The following is a 20,168-nucleotide window of genomic DNA, read 5'->3' as shown; positions in this document are numbered from 1 at the left end:
TTACCCGTGGCATTGGTGGATACCATTAATTGATTTGCTTAAAACGCTTTGATTCCAAGCAATAATCCGAACTGGTCCTTGTATTGTATGAGCAGTGCAGTTTGCTACAAAGCAAAGCCATGCTGAAGGTGTCTGGGTTCGATTCCCGGTCGGTCCAGGATCTTTTCGTAGTGGAAATTTCCTTGACTTCCCTGGGCATGAGGTATCATCGTGCCTGCCACACGATATATACGAATGCAAAAATGGCAACTTTGACAAAGAAAGCTTCAGTTATTAACTGTGGAAGTGCTCATAAGAACACTAAGATGAGAAGCAGGCTCTGTCACAGTGAGAACGTTAATACCAAGAAGAAGAAGATGGGGTTTTTTTCTCGACCGAATTGTCTAAAACTATGCAATAAGAAGCATATTTAAGCCAAATATGAGCTCAGTAGATTTCGAAAGAGTATTTCATTTCTAAACTTTCCAGTTCAGTGAATAAAATAATTAAATTGTTAGATTCTATGGGATAATTTCACAATATAAAATAGGCTGCTCATATCACCCCATCTACAGAAGAATCGACGAAAAATTCATTCGTGTTTTTTTTTTTAAGACGACGGAAATCGTGCGTATCTAGTGTATTGATCTAAAAATTTCAATTATTACGACTTTTCTTAAGATGGCCAAATTGCCCCACTTTCCCCTAGACGAAATTCACACGTACCAATGCCACGGTTTTGGTTTATTTTTATTTCATGTGATAGTTTATAAAAAAACTGAACGTAAACTCAAAAGTTACGGTTCATACAAAACTCTACGTTTTCTCATACAAAAAGTGTCACGGAAGGGGAGGGAATTGAAAATTTTCAATTTTAAGTGTTACGTAGCTAATGGATGCAGCCCCTTATCAAAATTAATGTTAATTTGATTGTTTCATGAGTGCGCAGAATTAGGCATTCTTCTGCGCGGAATATGGAAAAGCGTTTAAAAAATGCGCGGAATAAGGCAATTTCAACGAGTGAACTATTTCAAAAAAATCACAATTGTAAATTATGAATACAGTCTAGTTTATATTTTTCCCATAATCTTGAATAGATTTGCTAGCGATCCACCCATAAAGCTTTTTTTGTTGATGCAATACTAATGTTTAATCAACAATTTGAATCGTTTTATTCCTTAACTGCGCTGAATTACGGCACTTTACGGTAACTCATTCCAGCAAAAAAGGAACATGACGATCGCATACATAGACCAGACTATCAAAATCTCGATTGGTTCTTACACACAATATACAAATGAATTAATGATTTATTGGCAAGGGAGCTGTCAAGTAATAACTGAGTGCTCAATAAACTCTAAGCTGAGAAGCAGGCTCTATCCTAGCAGAGGTGTAATGTCAGACAGAAGAACAAGAAGAAAGTAAATGTAATCCAACTGTGTAGAGAAACAGTTATATGCTCGGATCGATATACTTCCTCAGTACGGATAAGTGTCCAACTGTCGAATCTCGCACATCTACTCGAAGGACACTTTGAAACTTGAAAATCACATAGGACAGTTTTATCGTTTATAAAATTAGACCACAAAACAGATTGGATTGAAGAAAAAAAATGAAGCTTTGTAATCGCTAGAAATCTCTAGGAATATTTTTTCTTGAATTCCATTTAAAATTCTTATGTGTCCAGTTCCAGCTAAGTTTCTTATAAAAATCATGTATTTCATTCAGTTTTCTACGAATCGAATATTTGGAATATTTGGTAATCAATTCGATCTGGTAGAAGTTCTCAAATCAAGATGGGAATGTTGAGATTTCTATGGGAATTGTAGGGAATCCGGTGGTAATCGTTAAAATACAATGAGTATCCCTCTGAAACACCAGGGCTCCCATCAAAATTGTACCGATACGTACACCCTCGTTAATATGAACGGTACCTCATGCAAACCATCGGGGTTCATTTTTAATTTGAACATCTAGTCACCCTAGAAACGTGTTTCTGGTTTCCTCTTTCACTGTTTTATTTTGATTCTGTGTTTCGTTCCACAGCGTTCCATTTCACTTCACTACGTTCCATGAACTGAATGACGTTTGAACCATTTTTAATCTGAAAGATGTGCAAATTAGCGGGGTACAAATTAAAAAGTGTTCAGATTAAATGTGGTCAAACCAACGGGAGTACCCGATATAACACAAATTTTCATAGGGATTCAGGAATTTACCGAATTTAGGAATTTTCAGGAATTTTAGGTTTATACTAGAATTAAGGATTTCCTCTGAAATCCCAACGGAACTGAAAATCAGAGGGATCATGAAGATTTATTTAATAATTTAAAAATTGACATCAGAACACCAAAGATCCACACCGCAACATTTTAAAAGAGAAATAACCGGAATTTCATAGATTCCCACGCGAGTACATTTTTTTTATATTCCCACAAAACTTTCAAAATAGCACCGAGAATTCCATAACAGGGCGGCATTCAAAGGCAACAGATGGCTCTTTTTCAGTAGTAGTAAAAACGAAATTATGAAGCAAATACATCGTCACGGAAGATGAACTAAACACATAATGTTATCTATTAACTTTACGCTTCAGTTCTGTTCATTACCTTACTGATACATTTCTTAATTCTTCCATGAGCTTGCGTTGAAAGTTCGAGAAACTTGAGAACTGAGCGTAGCGTCATCAGTGAGTGGAATACGAAGATCAGTGTCGCTACTCGGTGGTCAGTGAGAGAAGCTGCATCAGTTATCAGAGGGCCGGCTCCAGAGGCACGTTCCCCACCAGTTGGGAGATTTGTGCCATCGCCATATTTGAGCCACGCGGTCCACGCTTTGATAAAGAGAATACTTTGACAGATTGTTTAAATACTTCGCCACCCTTGGAGATAGCTCAGTAATGTACAATGATTGGGGGCATCCACAAACACTCATTTTTCGAATCACTGCTTGACTCAATGTAAGCCTTGCGAGCCGATTTGAACGACTCTGATCCAGCTGAACGGCGTCTGTTCCAACTGCTTCTACATTGTTTCCTAAGTCTAGTCAGATCGGAATTCCTTCTTTTCCCTAGTCTGCACAGACCGCAGATGACATGCTTCTTCAAAAGCTTCCATAATGTTGTAGTATCATCGGCATCATCCAAATCACTTGGATTTGCAATGGACGGAGAATATCCATGAAATTTGGTCGCAACAAATTCAGTGTAGAGTTCCCAGTTTGTTGATCGGGGATTCCTAAAAAGCAAAGTCTGCGCAGTTACATTTGAATGTTCAAAGAAGATGTAGCGATGATCAGAAAATGATTCTTCATCTGATATATGCCAATTCGTCAACTCGTGACTGATTCTCTTCGAGCAGAGCGATATGTCTAACACTGTTTCTCTATTAGATACCATGAAGGTTGGGCGATTGCCTATGTACTACTTAACTCAAGAGTGCGTGTACTCAGTTCACGCATGCGGCCGATCTTGGGTTAAGTGTTCCATCAGACTGGACCCTCTCAAATTGATACCTGAGCTGCTCCAGATGATGTGATGAGCATTGGCATCACTGCCCACAATCAACGGAAGGCCTTTTGTTACGCAGTGTACGACAACTAGTTTGAAATCATCCGTTGGGAATGGTTCATCATGTGGTAAATATGTCGAACAATAGACGTATTTCCTGTTGAGGTCACCAACAGAAACATCGATTGTGACAGCACATACATCTCTGGTACCTAGTTAAATCAGAAATGAGTGTAGCAACGCACTGTGTTATAATTTCTCGTTTTCATGCGCTTTTTGAATATCGCCCAAACCGTTGATTTTAGCGATATAGTTTGTTCGGAGAAGTTTCGTGGTATATTAAAGCGCAACTTTTGACGAAAAAAGTTTTGTGATCAATCCACCTAGCGGTGAGATAGAAAAACTATTTTTTCAAAACATTTAGATAGACATATGGTGTCTTCGGCAAAGTTGTAGAATTGGCAATATGAAACAACTTTGTCGAAGACACAATTTTTCTATCTCTTATACTTTTTGAGATATATGCCGTTGTATGTGAATGACCCCTAAAAATCATATATTTTATCATAACTTTTTTCCAAGATTTTTAAGTTTTTTTGTGTTTTCTACAAAGTTGTTTGTCATAGAAAAACCCGTGTTTTTGCTGAACATTTTATCGCCCTATCTTTTGAAGTAACAAAGTTATTCATGAATTACTCTTTTTTCAAGGGGTAGTTTAGGCCTCTATAACTGGCTTCGGCGCAAAATGGCGCAGACAACTCTTACAAATCATGAAAGTACCATATCTCCCCTTTCGGCAGTTGATAAAAACTTTTGTCTATAAGCGTCTTTGCATGGGTTTTTACTATCAAATAAATAAGCCTTATTAAAACGAATTCGACTGATAATTCTTTAACTTTAAGAGATAGAGAGGTGCAATGTTCAGCAAAAACACGCGTTTGAAGATGTTTAACAACTTTGTAGAAGACATGAAAAATGTTAAAAATTTAAGTAAAAAGTTATAATCGAAAATGATTTTAAATGATTTTTTTCATACAAATTTGTTTACTTTAAGTTAAAAAATTCGTAAGTCTTTTACAAGATTTTTAACATTTTTCATGTTGTCTACAAAGTTGTTAAACGTTTTAAAACGCGTGTTTTTGCTGAACATTGCACCTCTCTATCTCTTAAAGTAAAAGAATTATCAGTCGAATTAGTTTTAATAAGGCTTATTTGTTTGATAGTAAAAACCAATACAAAGACGCTTACAGACAAAAGTTTTTATCAACTGCCGAAAGGGGAGATATGGTACTTTCATGATTTGTAAGAGTTGTCTGCGCCATTTTGCGCCGAAGCCAGTTATAGAGGCCTAAACTACCCCTTGAAAAAAGAGTAATTCATGAATAACTTTGTTACTTCAAAAGATAGGGCGATGAAATGTTCAGCCAAAACACGGGTTTTTCTATGACAAACAACTTTGTAGGAAACACAAAAAAATGTTAAAAATCTTGGAAAAAAGTTATGATAAAAAATATGATTTTTAGGGGTCATTCACATACAACGGCATATATCTCAAAAAGTATAAGAGATAGAAAAATTGTGTCTTCGACAAAGTTGTTTCAAATTGCCAATTCTACAATTTTGCCGAAGACACCATATGTCTATCTAAATGTTTTGAAAAAATAGTTTTTCTATCTCACTGCTAGGTGGATTGATCACAAAACTTTTTTCGTCAAAAGTTGCGCTTTAATATACCACGAAACTTCTCCGAACAAACTATATCGCTAAAATCAACGGTTTGGGCGCTATTCAAAAAGCGCATGAAAACGAGAAATTATAACACAGTGCAACGATTGCTTTATTAACGGGTACGCATGCGCGGGGCATGGAGCGCGAGTTTGCCATTTCGAGTTTGCTGAAAGTAGTAAACACTGGGTCCACAAGTTTACCTACACAGTTCGAACGAAACGCGTAAATTTCTGAGACATATAATGCACATAATTGGAGCGTGGAATATCATGGATATTTACATGATATGTCATGTAAACTTCAATTATATGTCATGTAATCTAGCAGGATCCTGAGTGATTACATGACATATAACACATTTTTACATGATTTCTAACTGAAATTTACATGACGTCATGTTTACATCGCATAAATGAAGTTTACATGACGTGTAATCTTCATTATTTTTAACTGTGTAGATAGAAGTTTCATCTACGAAAGTAGGGTTCGTTGATCGTTGCTGTTCTTTTATGCTGAAAATTGATATGCACAGTTCGAACGAAACGTGTAAATTTCTGAGACATATAATGCACATAATTGGAGCGTGGAATATCATGGATATTTACATGACATATCATGTAAACTTCAATTATATGTCATGTAATCCAGCAGGATTATGTGTGATTACATGACATATAACACATTTTTACATGATTTAAGACTTAAATTTATATGACGTCATGTTTACATCGCATAAATGAAGTTTACATGACGTGTAATCTTCATTATTTCTAACTGTGTGAGCTAACTTAACCGTACCCACTACCCACACTAGGCAGAATTAAGCTTTTTGCAATCTCAGCAGGAAAAAGACCAGCAGCGAAAAAAAACATATAGGTAACTATTTAATGTCGCCAAAGGCGAAAAAGCACAGAATACTAGAGATGTACCGAATATTCGGCCGGCCGAATATTCGGGCCGAATATCTCGATTTATTTAATTTTGCCGAATATTCGTTCTGCCGAATAATAAAATCCGTTATTCGGCCGAATAGGCCGAATAGTGACCGAATAATAACAAAATAAACTAAACTGTAAAAAAAATATTATGTTTATGTAAGGAAAATTTAAAAAATCGATAATTTATTCAAATGATGACCGTATTTTTCTTTTTATGGATACCTTGAATAGACTTCGATCTCAAATATTGAAAAAGTGAGAATTTCTCTGTTCTATGGCGTTACCATTTTCTGCAAAAAAAATTGTATCTCATCTTGCAGGAGCTGTAACGTACCGCTTGGCTAGTTAGAAGCGTTTGAAAAATTGTTTTCAAGGTATAGATGCATCGAAGCTAAACCCGGCATTTTCAAGAGCACAAATCTAGAGAACCAGACAACCATTTGTGCTGAAAATTTAACTTTCTGGTCAATCGCTGGTGTTGACCAATCATTCCAATATTCAGCGCGAACGGCTGTCAGATTCTCTAGATTTATGCTCTTCGATGCAGGTTTGGCTTCGATGCATCTTCACCTTAAAGTCCGTCAATTATCAGGACTTTCTCTACGTTCTATATTCTTTGCAAAACCTACTGATTACGTTCTTTTATTATTATGAGAGTCAGGGGTCTGCCGTCAATTTGCCTCAATTTTTATGAAACACTTCCAAAAGTCGGTTAAATAGTAAACCAAATTTCTTAAACTAAAATCAACAATAGGAAACAGCTTCCTAGCTTCAAAAATACAGAAATCTTCAGAACTTCTGATTTCTGCAAACGATTTCAAAACCTCAAGAAAACGATCATTCATTTCCATTTATACTTCGTTTAATTGTTCAGCTTTCCCTACTTAAAAAACTGCACATACGGGTGTTATTCGGCGGAATATTTAGGTTTTATTTGACCGAATATTAAGTCATTATTCGGCCGAATGTTCGGCCGAATATTCGTTTGGCCGAATAATAATATTACAACTATTCGGTATTCGGCCAAAGGCCGAATAGTGCTATTCGGTACATCTCTACAGAATACACTGTGTAAAACGCGTAATGTGAAACCATATAAGTGATAATTTAAATTAAATAGCAACATATTCATAATCCCACACTTATTTAGCCTCAGGCTAGAGAGTAAAGAAGGGCAGCCGATTATCTCGGAGAAACACAAGATCACCTGCGCCATTGCTCCGGGTAGCACAGGAAGGGCAAAATACAGCAGAGGGCGCCCTGGTGCCCCACTCCCTGGTACTGGACGCCATGTTGAATCAATTTAGGGTTGCAATTATTAGCTCATGTCATGAAGGAGAATCGCATTCCACAAGAATGTTTTCACGAACAACTGTAAAATCCAGCCCTCGAACAAATGAAAAATGGACTAAATTTACTCTTGAGACCATTTTTAACTGTACTTGTTTTGTTCAGTAGTTAATAGGTTGTTTATCAATAATTATACTATTGAAACAGTTAATTGAGTGTTGGGTTGATCTGATGTGTATAGAATCATATTTATGTAACAACTGCATTGTATTCATTTGATTCAGTTCGTTTCAAGCTTCACTTGAGAAAGCGAGATTCAGATGGGATCCTAGGCACACACATTTCTGTCCAAGACACTCACATAATCCGGAGAAGGATTCCCTCTGAATCTCAGAAACTATCCTGGAAATCTTGGTTCAAATAATACAAGGCATGCCGTAATATACTGATAGAATCCTATCCGAATATCTGATCAAGAAGGATTCTTAAGAGAACAATAATTATAGTCGTCTCCAGTATTGGTAGATTCACACTCAAATCTCAATCATTGATTTCTCTCGCGAGAGCAAATTGATTTGAGATTTGATTAGTAAAACTCACGTGTGAGATTTTGATGCAAAATCAATTGCTCCCACTCATTTCGTCAAACCCCAATGTTATTGTTTAGAGACTAAAAAGGTTTGTTATATTTCTAGCACAAAAACAAAACAACTGATATAAAAACTGATTAAATACTAGCGAATCAGTCAAATGGATCAGCCAACTCATGCATGATGTTTTGGCTGATCCATTTGCATGAGCTATAACTCAAGCATGAGATATGAGAATTTGAGATTTCCGCAACGCTGAGTTTCATGGATTTTCTAATCCAGTTTTTTCACTCAAAATCGAAGCGATGTTCGTGAAAATCTACCACTGCATTGTATTTGCTGTCTGGAATAATGTGAAGTTATTTTCATGGAGAGTTCGTCAAATTTGCATGAAAAAAAAAAACTTATTTTGAATGTTCAGTGATTGCTAATGATTGATCTTGAGCCTTAATCTGAATATCATTCTTACAAAATCCATCACTGCACAATGGTCCAGATAGCAAGTTTAGGCGGACATGAACTTTTCGACGACATTTTGTGGTTTTAGAGTATAGGTTGCTTCCCAGAAGCGTCTCGAAATTAGTTGTACTACAATTCGTACGAAAGGGTTTTTCTTCTGCACTAATCGCAATAGTGTCCTATACGCCAACTTTTTTATGTTAATAGATAGCAAGTTGGAATGTTCAGCAAAGTTGTAGCATATTTTAATACAAAAAACTTTGTAGAACAAACTTTTTCTCTATCTCTTACACTTTCTGAGATAATTGACTTTATATATGAAAAAAATGAAGAAAATCATTTTTTCACACATAAGTCATTTATTTACAAATTTTAGCAGCCTACTGTGTTCTACAAAGTTTTTGGTACTGCTATATTCTACAACTTTGGTGAATATACCACAGTTGTATTTCTTCTCGTTTTCTTATTGTCTTCTTCTTCTTCCTTACGTAACGTTTTAATTTTAATTTAAAATCATGCCGTATTAAAAGTCATATATGGTAATATGTTGCAAGAGTTGAGAGGCATTCAATTTATTTATCTTGAGTCTTTGATTTATGTATAGCAGCAATAATTACAGTAGTTAAAGTCGTATTGAAATCAGTCATAGTAACCATGTCAAAAAATACAATTGCGATTGCTACTCACATCACATCCAGTAATTTTACAGACAAATTGTCGAATCGCACAGAAGCATTCGGAATTGCACGAAGAAGCGCAAGAATTATTGAAAAAGTTTTGAAAATTATGCTTTTTAACAAATATAGTACACTCTACAAAATCTAAACAGTTGTTGATTATTTCATGCTGAATCGCGGCGGCCATGACTTTTGTGTGTTTTATAAAAAAGATGACTAATAAATGTGTTTTAATTGCAAATCACCCGTCATAGAAAATAGTCTTAAAAATATATAGAAACATAATATATTCACCAAATTTCACTCAAATACTCTTTAATGGGTGTAGAGCCACGGTGTGATAGGTAGGTTCATTTTCAAGTGCATCTTTGCGAGTTATTTGGCCTGTAATATGGTATGGTTTTAAATTAATATCTCCTACAATAAGAAAACCAGAAGAAACACAACTGTGGTATATTCACCAAAGTTGTAGAATATAATAGTACACAAAACTTTGTAGAACATAGAAGGCTGCTAAAATTTGTAAATAAATGACTTTTGAGTGAAAAAATGATTTTCTTCATTTTTTTTTATATAAAAAGTCAATTATCTCAGAAAGTATAAGAGATAGAGAAAAAGTTTGTTCTACAAAGTTTTTTGTATTGAAATATGCTACAATTTTGCTGAATATACCAACTTGCTATCTATTAACATAAAAAAGTTGGCGTATAGGACACTATTGCGATTAGTGCAGAAAAAAAATCCCTTTCGTACGAATTGTAGTACAACTAATTTAGAGACACTTCTGGGAAGTAACCTATACTCTAAAACCACAAAATGACGTCGAAAAGTTCATGTCCGCGTAAACTTGCTATCTGGACCACTGTGCACTGGATGGTGGGATATATTCTGAAATTATCCCGAACACCATTCTTAAAGTACTCACGCCAAGATTATTACATAGCTCAAAAAACGATAGCTATAACCTCTTCAGAGATTTTTACAGATCCCTGTGCAGGGTGTCAGCAGCAATTCCATTTATTCCAATATTTCACAACTGATTAACTTCTGTTCAATTCTACAATAACGTTGAAATTACTAGCGCCTCAAACATACTTGGTCCTGATAACAATATATGTAGTTTCAGATATTTGGCCCGCAATTCAGAAAGGTTGGGTAGGCCTGCAGGTTGTGAACATTTGAAAGCAAACATTTTTCGGTAGTTAATACATTCCATTTTCACCCAAAAAATTGACCCAACATAACTGGAATAATTCTGTCCACTACAGTTTTAAATCGATAATAAAATTACAGTTGACGTGTGTTGACGTTATTGGTTCAAAAAAAAATCTTATATATTAGACCCAGGGAATATATAAGATTTTTTTTTTGAACCAACAGATGTACAGACTACAGATTAAAATTTATCTCTGTAATATACTGGCGATAAAAAGCTTGGAGTAAGTCTATATACTTAAATCTATATATCTATATACATAAAGAGAAATAAAATCAATAAGTGCACGTCGTCCCATGACTCACACTTGATAAAATCCATTTCATGCACGTTAACCACGAGAATCACGTACAATAAAAAAAATCGCACTTAGCTACAATTATAATTCAATTCAAATCGAACGAAGCACACGCTTACCTTCATCAGAGCGAATATTTCATCGTCTTGCAACGCTGGGGTATTCGATGCCATGGTTTCGACTTATACGTGCACCTGCAGCCACTGGGAGAAGCACTTTCCTGCAACTGACAAATCCAATGAAGGACGATGGTCTACGGTAGCGACTCGATCGAATTACGAGGCGTTATGTAAATAGGGTAAGGTAAAATTGATAAGCAGAGCACGATTAATGGATGAGAAGTAGCCTGGACGATTCTGGGGCAGGGGGCTATTCAAGGGTCCTTATCACTCCTTTTCTTCGAGTTCAAACAGCTTGGACGCACACTTTGGACGACAAGCCCTGCTTTGAGGTCGCCTTCGAGGCTTTATCTGCGGTTATGGTATGCAACAAAACACCTTTGTCGTAACTCGTCGGCCGAGTACAAACACTTGCACTTGATAAGACACGAATAATTGTCCAGGTTTTTCTTAGCACGATTCAGTATACTGATTACACGGGTATCGCTGTTTGCACTTTGAATTGGAAAGCTTATCGATTGACCGACGATCGGAGGATGATTGGACAAATTCGTAGGCCCGGATTGATTTCACAAAACAACACAAGAGTTATGGTGCTATTTCAAACACTCAGTATCGATAAAAACGAAACGCATAGCAGCACCTTGATAGAATAATTGACTAACTCAAAGTCGGCAGGAAAACAACAAAAATAGAAATATTGGTAGGTAAGCATAAAAAACCATAGCAAGGCAAACTGGAGCGTTATGCGTAATAGCACAAGTTAGTGTTGAAAATCGAAAAAAAATGCAACACATAAGTCTGCTAATCGTGAAGAAAAGAAGTAATAAACTTAAAAGCGAAAGAGTTCACCGAATCCAAACCGCAGCAGTTAACCCTTAAATACCCAGGACGATCTTATTTTACTAGAATGGCTATAACTTGGAGGTATTTACTTTCAAAAATAACTACACATTTTGGATAATCTGTAGGACTAGAGCAACCAAACTACTCTGAAGTTATGAAGTTAATCTACATGTCCTACTGTAATTTATATTTAATTAATGCTTGCGGTATACATTATTTGATATTCGCAGTACATTGAAATAATGCAAATAGATGTTTTCAGTATTAGTTTACAAAGGCATTTATATGTGTTTTAATGGCCTTCCAACACATTTTGAAGGCATTTCCCAAATTTCATATGCCTATTCAACAATATTTTTTGTGCGACTACTAACAAGACCCATCGTTTTGAGCTTTTGCATAGTCTCAACACATAACTGATAAGATTGATGTATGTTTTTACAGAATTACTACATCCATAACTCATGTTCTTTATAATTGTCGAAGTCTTATTCATAAATCTTAAAATTGTTCAGGATACATAAACTCTGTTGTGATTTTGATGCAATTTTTGGTTCAATAAAAATACCGAAGGATAACAGCTTCGTTTTGAGATGTTATGGACATTGACAAATATAAAACTCATGAATTGCTCATGAAACAGGTGGAAGACATCCCAAGTAACATTAGGAGCTGAACAACAGTTTATTCTGATGTATAATGCTTTAGAATGATATGTTCAACACATATTCAGCAAAAAGTTTGTTGGGATTTAATTGAGGTCTTGGTCCAGAGTACTTTGAATGACCTAAATTGTCGAAGATTGTACACTAATCTTTCCACTTACAGTGACAAACCAAACTTTAAGACCACTTCAAGTCAGTGCTGTAAACATCCCGAGTAACACACATTTTACAATTTAGGAATATTAACAGATATATCACTACTTTTGGTCATATGATAGTTAATCTGGCTCAATTATAACATGTGTGCTATTTGAGATTCGAAATTTCTCGTGACGACATTTTCTCAAGTCGAGTCCAGTACACGACACTGAAGACGGCCTTACAGTTGAGGTCGAAATACGCGTATCTGTCAAAGGATACAAACTCTAGTGGAATTAAATGGTATAATACTAAATTCGGTTTTTTCATCTACTGACATTTTTTTCGCTTTCATGGTCAGTACTGCCGTGAATCGCAAGTCAGTCCCATCTGTAAAAAGTAGGCATTGAGAAAATGGGCTGTGAAGCTTCTGAACTCATTTTCCATACGAATACTCGAATATATTAAAAAAAAAAAATGGAAAATATTCAAATCTCAATGATACTTTCACAATTTGCTTATCACTACGATATCTTTCCGAGAACAATAAAAAGATTATCAAAAGACGGTTCATTTCTGGGTTACATGGTGCGAAAATCTGTTGTGGGACTGATATGCGATTACTTTTCATGATGGGACAATTTGACTTAGTGTTTTTTTCGTAATTTTTCCGAACAAATCATATTATCTTATTAGTGCAGCTAAAAGCGCAGATATCTTGAAAACTGAACTCAACTCAATTTTGACAAAAATGCAGATGAGACTGACTTACGATTCTCCGCAGAGTAGTCAATTGCTTTTTCTACACTCATCCGCTAACGTCATCTCTCACACAGAGCAAGAGCGGTAGAACGAACAACGAGAAACACAAAAACTGTAGAACGAATGTCGTCTGACTCGATGACATTTTCATAAATCATTAATTTAGCATAAATTTCAGAAATTTTCTATCATAAATAACAAGAATAGTTTAATCTTGCTTGTTATGTCGAATATGACACACACATACACTGAAACAAGCGTTGCAGTAATGAGAACCATGAACGTGTTTTTAAATTAACTATTCCAACCACGATTGAGCTATCATGAACGCTTTTTAATTGCGATTTGTTCCCTCTCAATTCAACCGCGTCGATAGCCGAGCAGCTAGCGTTCGCGCTTGACAATCGCCAGATCCTCGGTTCGATTCTGGTCTGCTGCAAGTTTTTAACCATGATATAGTAATTTTTACTATACAAATGATGCCATGGTAAAATTGAATGCACAAAATATTCTAAATAAATGCGAATTTAGTCTGCACAAATCAAGTGGCGATGTGTATTTAATTTAACCCTCTGATATAGTATTTTCAACCGCAACGCTGTTCTCAGTGTACTTATTACGAAAAGAGATAGAAATAAGCAAAATCGTACCGTCTTCTGGCGACGCCATCATGGTCAGCTGCATTGATTTGACATTTTTTTTCTTTCATACGTTCGTTTGACCGCTCTTTAGAATGCTGAAGGCAAAGGCTGATGAATGTCACCGAAAACGTGTCCAATATCGTGATTGCACACTGGCATTACATCTTTTGAACGTACAAAAACTAGCTGGAGGCAACTAAAAATCGGTCTAACAATCGATAGAACCAGTTTGAACAATGAACACAAGACAAGTTAAAGATTAAACGGTGAAATCCATGACCGTTACCTCTCGGAAATCTCACAACATTAAAAAAGGAGTGATTTAATTGAAACAAGTTTTGTGTTGTTAATCGAGAGGGTTTTGTTGGCATTTACATCGATGTCGCTCATTTATATTTGAAGCGGAATATTGTAGAAATTTTTATATGATTTAATGAAATTACGTTCAAATATTAGTCCACAGCTGAAATTTACGTCGGCTGATATTACATTTTTTGCTGTGTATTCGTTGAAATTCTGTATTTTTTAAGTATTAATGTTGTGATTTTTCGTTTCTAATTTTATTTAAAATAGCGTTATAATAACATTATAACGCATTAGCAGAACACAATAGAAGCAAACATAATTAGCAGGAACGTATGAACTTAAAGAGCGTGAAAAAATGTGCGACAAATACATTAGACCAGTAACTAGGAAAATGGTATTCTGGTAAAAACTATGTAGAAATCAATGTCATTCATAATATCTTGTAAAATACCTTTTCGTCTCGCATTACTTTTCAGTTTTCTAGGTAAACAGTTTGATAATGGTGTTGAATATGTTTGATGCACATAAATTAAGCGCTTTCTATCGAACCTATTTCAAAAGTTTTCCAATAAATGGTTTCGTTTTATGATTGTTTGTAGCATTTTTTAGACCATTGGAGTGTATGAATTTATACACAAATTTATACATAAATTCTCATACTAAAAAATAAACGAATCGATTTAATCATAAAACTTAAAAATGGCTTCAATTTTTAATTTAGAATATCGTTGTAACACTTTTCAATCCACGTAGTAATGCAATGGGATTCCGTTTTTGGCAGCAAGGTCGAAATTTTCAGTTGCCAAAAACGAAGCCGTGCCAATATCTTTCTCTTTTTTAAGGTTTCAAGAATATATTATATATTCTACAATATATATGCTATAGCATTAAGATCTTGTTATGTCATCCTATGATGATCAAACGAAACGGTTCACGAAAAGCATATTTCTGTAAGGTAAGACTATTCTATGAATCTATAGACCCATGTTTTTTTGTGGCGTACTTTTCACATACGTTATATCACTTAAAAAAGGATTTTCCATAGAAATATGAATCTAAAATTTATAGAGGAATGATTACAAAATGGTATAGGACAGATGTGCTAAACCTGCGACCAGTGAGCTGGATGAAAAATGCATGATCCAAAAATGTGGACCGTTATTTTGTAGAATATCTTATCATTTCATTTCAATTTGAAATCAGGTTAAAATTTTTGTTAGAAGTCAAACTTGAAGCATGTCATATTAAATTTAAAAAATATTCGATATATATTTGATATCTAAAGAGCTTAATAGAAATCTACAGGTGTTGGTTAGAAATTCGCAGGATTTCACAAGGATTCTGAAGCATCTCATAAGGAATCTTTTACTATCGTTTAGATTTCAGGAGTTCCGAGGACATATTTTGAAAGCTTAAGATTTCACTGCAATGTTGCTGAAAATTATAAAGTCCCAAAACAATCTTAAGCGTATCTTTTAAGTGTATCATCAACCGGCAGATTCAAGTGGGCTGCGCATACAGGGCGTGTACGGGAGCCCTATTAGTTGGTGTAATTTGGGAAGATATCGACGAATATCAAGCTCTAGTTTGGTGTGAGCGTAAAGCGGTTCCTGATTTATGCGTAAAATAAATCGACAGTGGTTTTGGCGTCTAGTGCTAAACAATTTATTTTCTCAGTGTGCGCTTGTTTCTAATTTATCCATCTTTACCAAGCGTAATGAGTTAATTAATTCGTTAGATGTGTTTCCATACACTATGTCCACAGTTTTATAAATAAAATCATAAGTCAGTACTACCACGCAAACATCTTTATATATGGTTTTCAACAATATGAAAAAAAAAAATAGCTTTAGAGTTGTGTTACATGTTTGAAAATAGTTTGATACACTTCATTCTCATGATGAAAACACCTTTGTTTTGTGGACCTTAATACGAATTTTGTCCAAAACTAATCTACTCTTTTGACCTGAATTCACCCAAAAACATGTTACAACTAATCATTAGACACAACAAAGCTATTTTGAGAATACTTTCGAAACTTTAAACAGTTTTGACGAAAAACATAGAAAAAGTAGAACCATCAGTTTACATTCTCCACGCCATTTTCAAAATGTTTACCTAGACTGTTAGAAGATAAATGATATTCTACAAGAAATGCATTGAATTCACAGTTTTTAAGTAGAACGTACTTTTAACAGTAGTGATCTTATGGTTTTTGTCGCGCATTTTTCAGACTACTTGATGAGTCTTTATGTTCATACGCTCCTGCTAAAATTATAAAAGCAATGTCTATTGCGATTTGCTTGCCAAAAGGTGATTATATAAAAAATAAGCAAGGTGGTCTACAAGTTTTTTCCGTCACTGTATGTATTGAAACTAAGGGTTATTTATAGACCTATTTGAATCAAATTTTCACAGCATAACAGACATATTTTGAATTTCAACATATATTTTTGAGTGGATTTTTAAATCCCGTGTTCAACAGCAATAACAGTTCGACTTGAGTGATTTTTTTGACAAATTTAAATAATTTACCTAATTTAAAAAATAAAAGGAAATAAAGCTCTTCCTTTTCAGCAATGTTGATTCTGACGAGATGAACAAGTTTGTCGAAGATAGTTTTCGATATTTCCGACATTTTTTTTTTAATCAACTTTAAATTTTGATTTTTTTTTTAATGTAGGCTAGAAACGAGATAATTTTCATATGGAATTCTGGATAATTTAAAATAAACTGATGAGACAAAATAGACCCCGTTGTTAGACTTCATTGAATTCTGAGATGATTTTGACTTTTACTTGTTTAGTTTTGTGTGAAGATGACACGCTACCCAGTAAACACAAACTCGTATATGATAGCGCTTAAGAATATAAATGTGGAGGCACTATACGTACATGCGCCATTAGACTGCGTGTAAAAGGTACGTATATCGCCTCCACATTTGTACTATTATATCCTATTATATGCGATCATGTGTTTACTGGGTAAGAAAATAATTCAAGACAAGAAAAAGTTTTTGTTAGAAAAACTGTGTTTTCCTAAAAGTAAACATAATTGCCTATCATGAGACAAAATTTCATTAAAATAATAAAATACCATTTTTCATAAATCGGTACAGTCAGCTTGGAAGACGATTTTGCGCGAAATGCGTCTGTTGGAGGCCTGAAACTAACTCTGAATTTATAACACAAATGGATTATTATGATCAGTTAGTCATAATCTATAATCATAATATATAATCTGGGGCCTTCCTTAGCCGAGTGGTTAGAGTCCGCGGCTACAAAGCAAAGCCATGCTGAAGGTGTCTGGGTTCGATTCCCGGTCGATCCAGGATCTTTTCGTAAAGGAAATATTCTTGACTTCCATGGGCATAAAGTATCATCGTACATGCCACACGATATACGAATGTGAAAATGGCAACTTTGGCAAAGAAAGCTCTCAGCTAATAACTGTAGAAGTGCTCTTGGAACACTACGCTGAGTAGCCGGCTCTGTCCAAGAGGGGACGTTAATGCCAAGAAGAAGAAGAATCTATCATCTGTGATCTATAGAAACCATTTATGAGTAATAAATTTAAAACAAATAGACGTAAGATGGGGCCCAGGTAGCCATAGAGGTAAACGCGTAGCTATCTGAGGAAGAACAAATAACTCGCAATAATCTATCCATACCATATATGGGTGTTGTTTAACAGTCAATACCTCAATTTAGTGTTATAAGGTATTGATTTTTTTTAACATAATTAAAAAGACATCATTGAGGTATTTGACAGTTATTGAGGACTGCTGGATGTATTGAACTACTATTCAAAAATTTCACTTTTGTATGAAAATCTATCATGTATTATTTAGGTTTAACAATACCTGGTCTAATATTCAGTTTTGTTTAAAAAATATTTAGTAATGTTAGAAAACCACCAAGTTACAGCACTTTCATTCAACTGAACAAGCTCGTCCTGGGTATTCACGGGTTAAAGTACAAAAAGAGAAATTCCAAACGCGCCATAGTCCGTGCCGTAGTAAATAGAAGGTAACCGATGCAGGCCACTTCCGATGAACACTCACTGTTGTTTATGAATTATTAATTCGGTAGTTAATAAACACGATAACACACCACCCAAATCCACATTCACTGCGTACCGTATATGATTTTGGTATCGATTGCGTTCTGCACTTTTTTTCAGTTCGATAATTTGCGAAAGTCGAAGCAATCCGGAAAGGGTTAACATAAAAAGTTATCGCGTCGTCGTCGTCGCCGTAGAACTGAACTGAATCGAAGCAACCACCGCTTGCTGAGTAATCTATGTCCGTCGTCGTCCGAGTATCGGCCGAAACTGAGCGCTCGGTTGCAGCAGCTTAACCTCACCTGGAGGCACACCTGAAATTTTGCGATTGCCGATGGCGTAGCTAGGTAAAGGGGTTAGTTAACGTGGTTGTTCTCTTACTCTCTCGAGTCTCGAATCTTCTCGCGCGCAGCGTCTCGGAGAGGGTTGCTATTGGCGCTCTTCCGCGCTCATTTTGCCGCACACGCGATAGCGACCGTTAATATTTGCTTTCCGATGAAAACACACATTGAATCACGCTCTCGGTTGGCGGGTGCAGCGCATCGTCATGATCGGAAATTGGTCACCCTCGTCCAATAAAACGATCGTTATCGCCAGATCATTGCGGATTTACAGGTGAGATAAAAGAACAGATGTACAATAACACCACCATTCAACTTAGCTTAGGCCAATCAAACCAACTGATTAACTAACCTTGATCAGAATAAATTTAAATGGAGAAATGGAAAAGTATCGAAGTATGCGATGCCGTATGTTACCACCAGATCAAAGCAGCTAGCAACTGCTTTATGCCGCGAAGGTAACTTGACGGATAAGCGGCGTTTGAAAGATGGGAGCAGTACTCCGATGAACACCTGAATGGTATAGAGGCATAAATCAAAGATAACAGGGATTTGGCCGACATCTTTGATATTCGATTACACGAGCTGTGTACATTTTGCCATATTCGTCTCACACTTTGGGATTTATTGATTGGCGCGGTAAGTTTAGGTGAGCGTGCTGACCCTGAGGCAGTTAAGTCGGGGAGTCTGAAAGGCGCTTCTAGGACAAGTTTTGGTGTCGTTCCATCACTTACATCATGTGTCATTCAGTCATAACTAGAATTACAGAATTTACCTTCGTTCTTTCAATCGTTGTTTTCATGATTTTGATTTTCATCTCTCTCGCCGCATTATTCGTAATAGATTCAGTAGTATTCTCTCCTATCCTACTTAAAATACTCATTGCATCAGATGAATTTGGGGCTGCAAAATGGTGAGTCGACGGAGTCCTCACAAGTTCCTACCTCATGTTTCCACGGGTCGACGGATGACAAATGACCGCCAGCTAAGAGTTGCGTGCTTAGCTGGTAGTGCCGCCTGGGTCCTGTAGTCCTTCGGACTTCAGCTAGATTGAGGAGGTACGTCCACCGAGCGTCTGTTCACCAAGGAGGTGCGGCTCAAACAGCGTCTGTCTGGCATCCAGCGGTTGAATAAGAAATGCTCTTCCCCGGAAGCTACACCTAAGATGGCAGCCCCATCACGGCGGATAGGGAACCTTAGGCTAACAACCTACTGTCCCCGAAACATCAAAAAATGTTCAAGAAACCGATAGAGAAAGATTACGAACTGATTTAACGGCAACGACTTTTAGCGCGAAACAACGGACACGAATTGGAACATGGAACGTACTAACCCTAGCCCAGCAGGGTAAACTGGCACAACTCGCCAACGAGGCGTGTCGCATGAAGCTGGAGATCCTAGGACTGAGCGAAGTCCGTTGGCCAAACTTTGGAGAACACAGAATACCATCGGGACAGATTCTGCTATATTCTGGCCTGCGAGGTGAACACGCTCCTCGGCACCGTGGGGTTGGCTTTTTGCTCAGCGCCCAAGCTTACGCCGCGCTTATGAAGTAGGAGCCTATAAATGAGAGAATAATCGTCGCCAGATTTAGAACACGGGTTC

At 36.2% G+C, this 20,168-nt stretch overlaps 1 protein-coding gene across 8 annotated transcripts in view; it reads right to left on the bottom strand.

Annotated features, from left to right (window-relative positions):
• LOC5572751 (SEC14-like protein 2) overlaps window positions 1-18,506 on the bottom strand; it is a 111,939-nt gene extending 93,433 nt beyond the window's left edge. The window contains exons 1-3 of one of the 8 annotated variants that reach the window (XM_021841933.1): window positions 18,224-18,506; window positions 10,963-11,297; window positions 10,803-10,909 (exon numbers count right to left, since the gene is read on the bottom strand). In XM_021841933.1, the coding sequence (XP_021697625.1) occupies window positions 10,803-10,856 (54 nt within the window). In that variant the 5' untranslated portion in view covers window positions 10,857-10,909; window positions 10,963-11,297; window positions 18,224-18,506. Of the gene's footprint in view, window positions 1-10,802; window positions 11,298-18,223 lie in introns of all 8 variants that reach the window. The other 7 variants (XM_021841930.1, XM_021841932.1, XM_021841934.1 and 4 more) reach the window with 7 other exon arrangements.
• Between the last annotated feature and the right edge of the window lie 1,662 nt (window positions 18,507-20,168).

This window comes from Aedes aegypti, chromosome 2 (assembly GCF_002204515.2).
Source record: "Aedes aegypti strain LVP_AGWG chromosome 2, AaegL5.0 Primary Assembly, whole genome shotgun sequence".
In the NCBI taxonomy this organism is placed as follows: Eukaryota; Metazoa; Arthropoda; class Insecta; order Diptera; family Culicidae; genus Aedes; species Aedes aegypti.
This window is presented reverse-complemented; position numbering and strand designations above follow the sequence as displayed.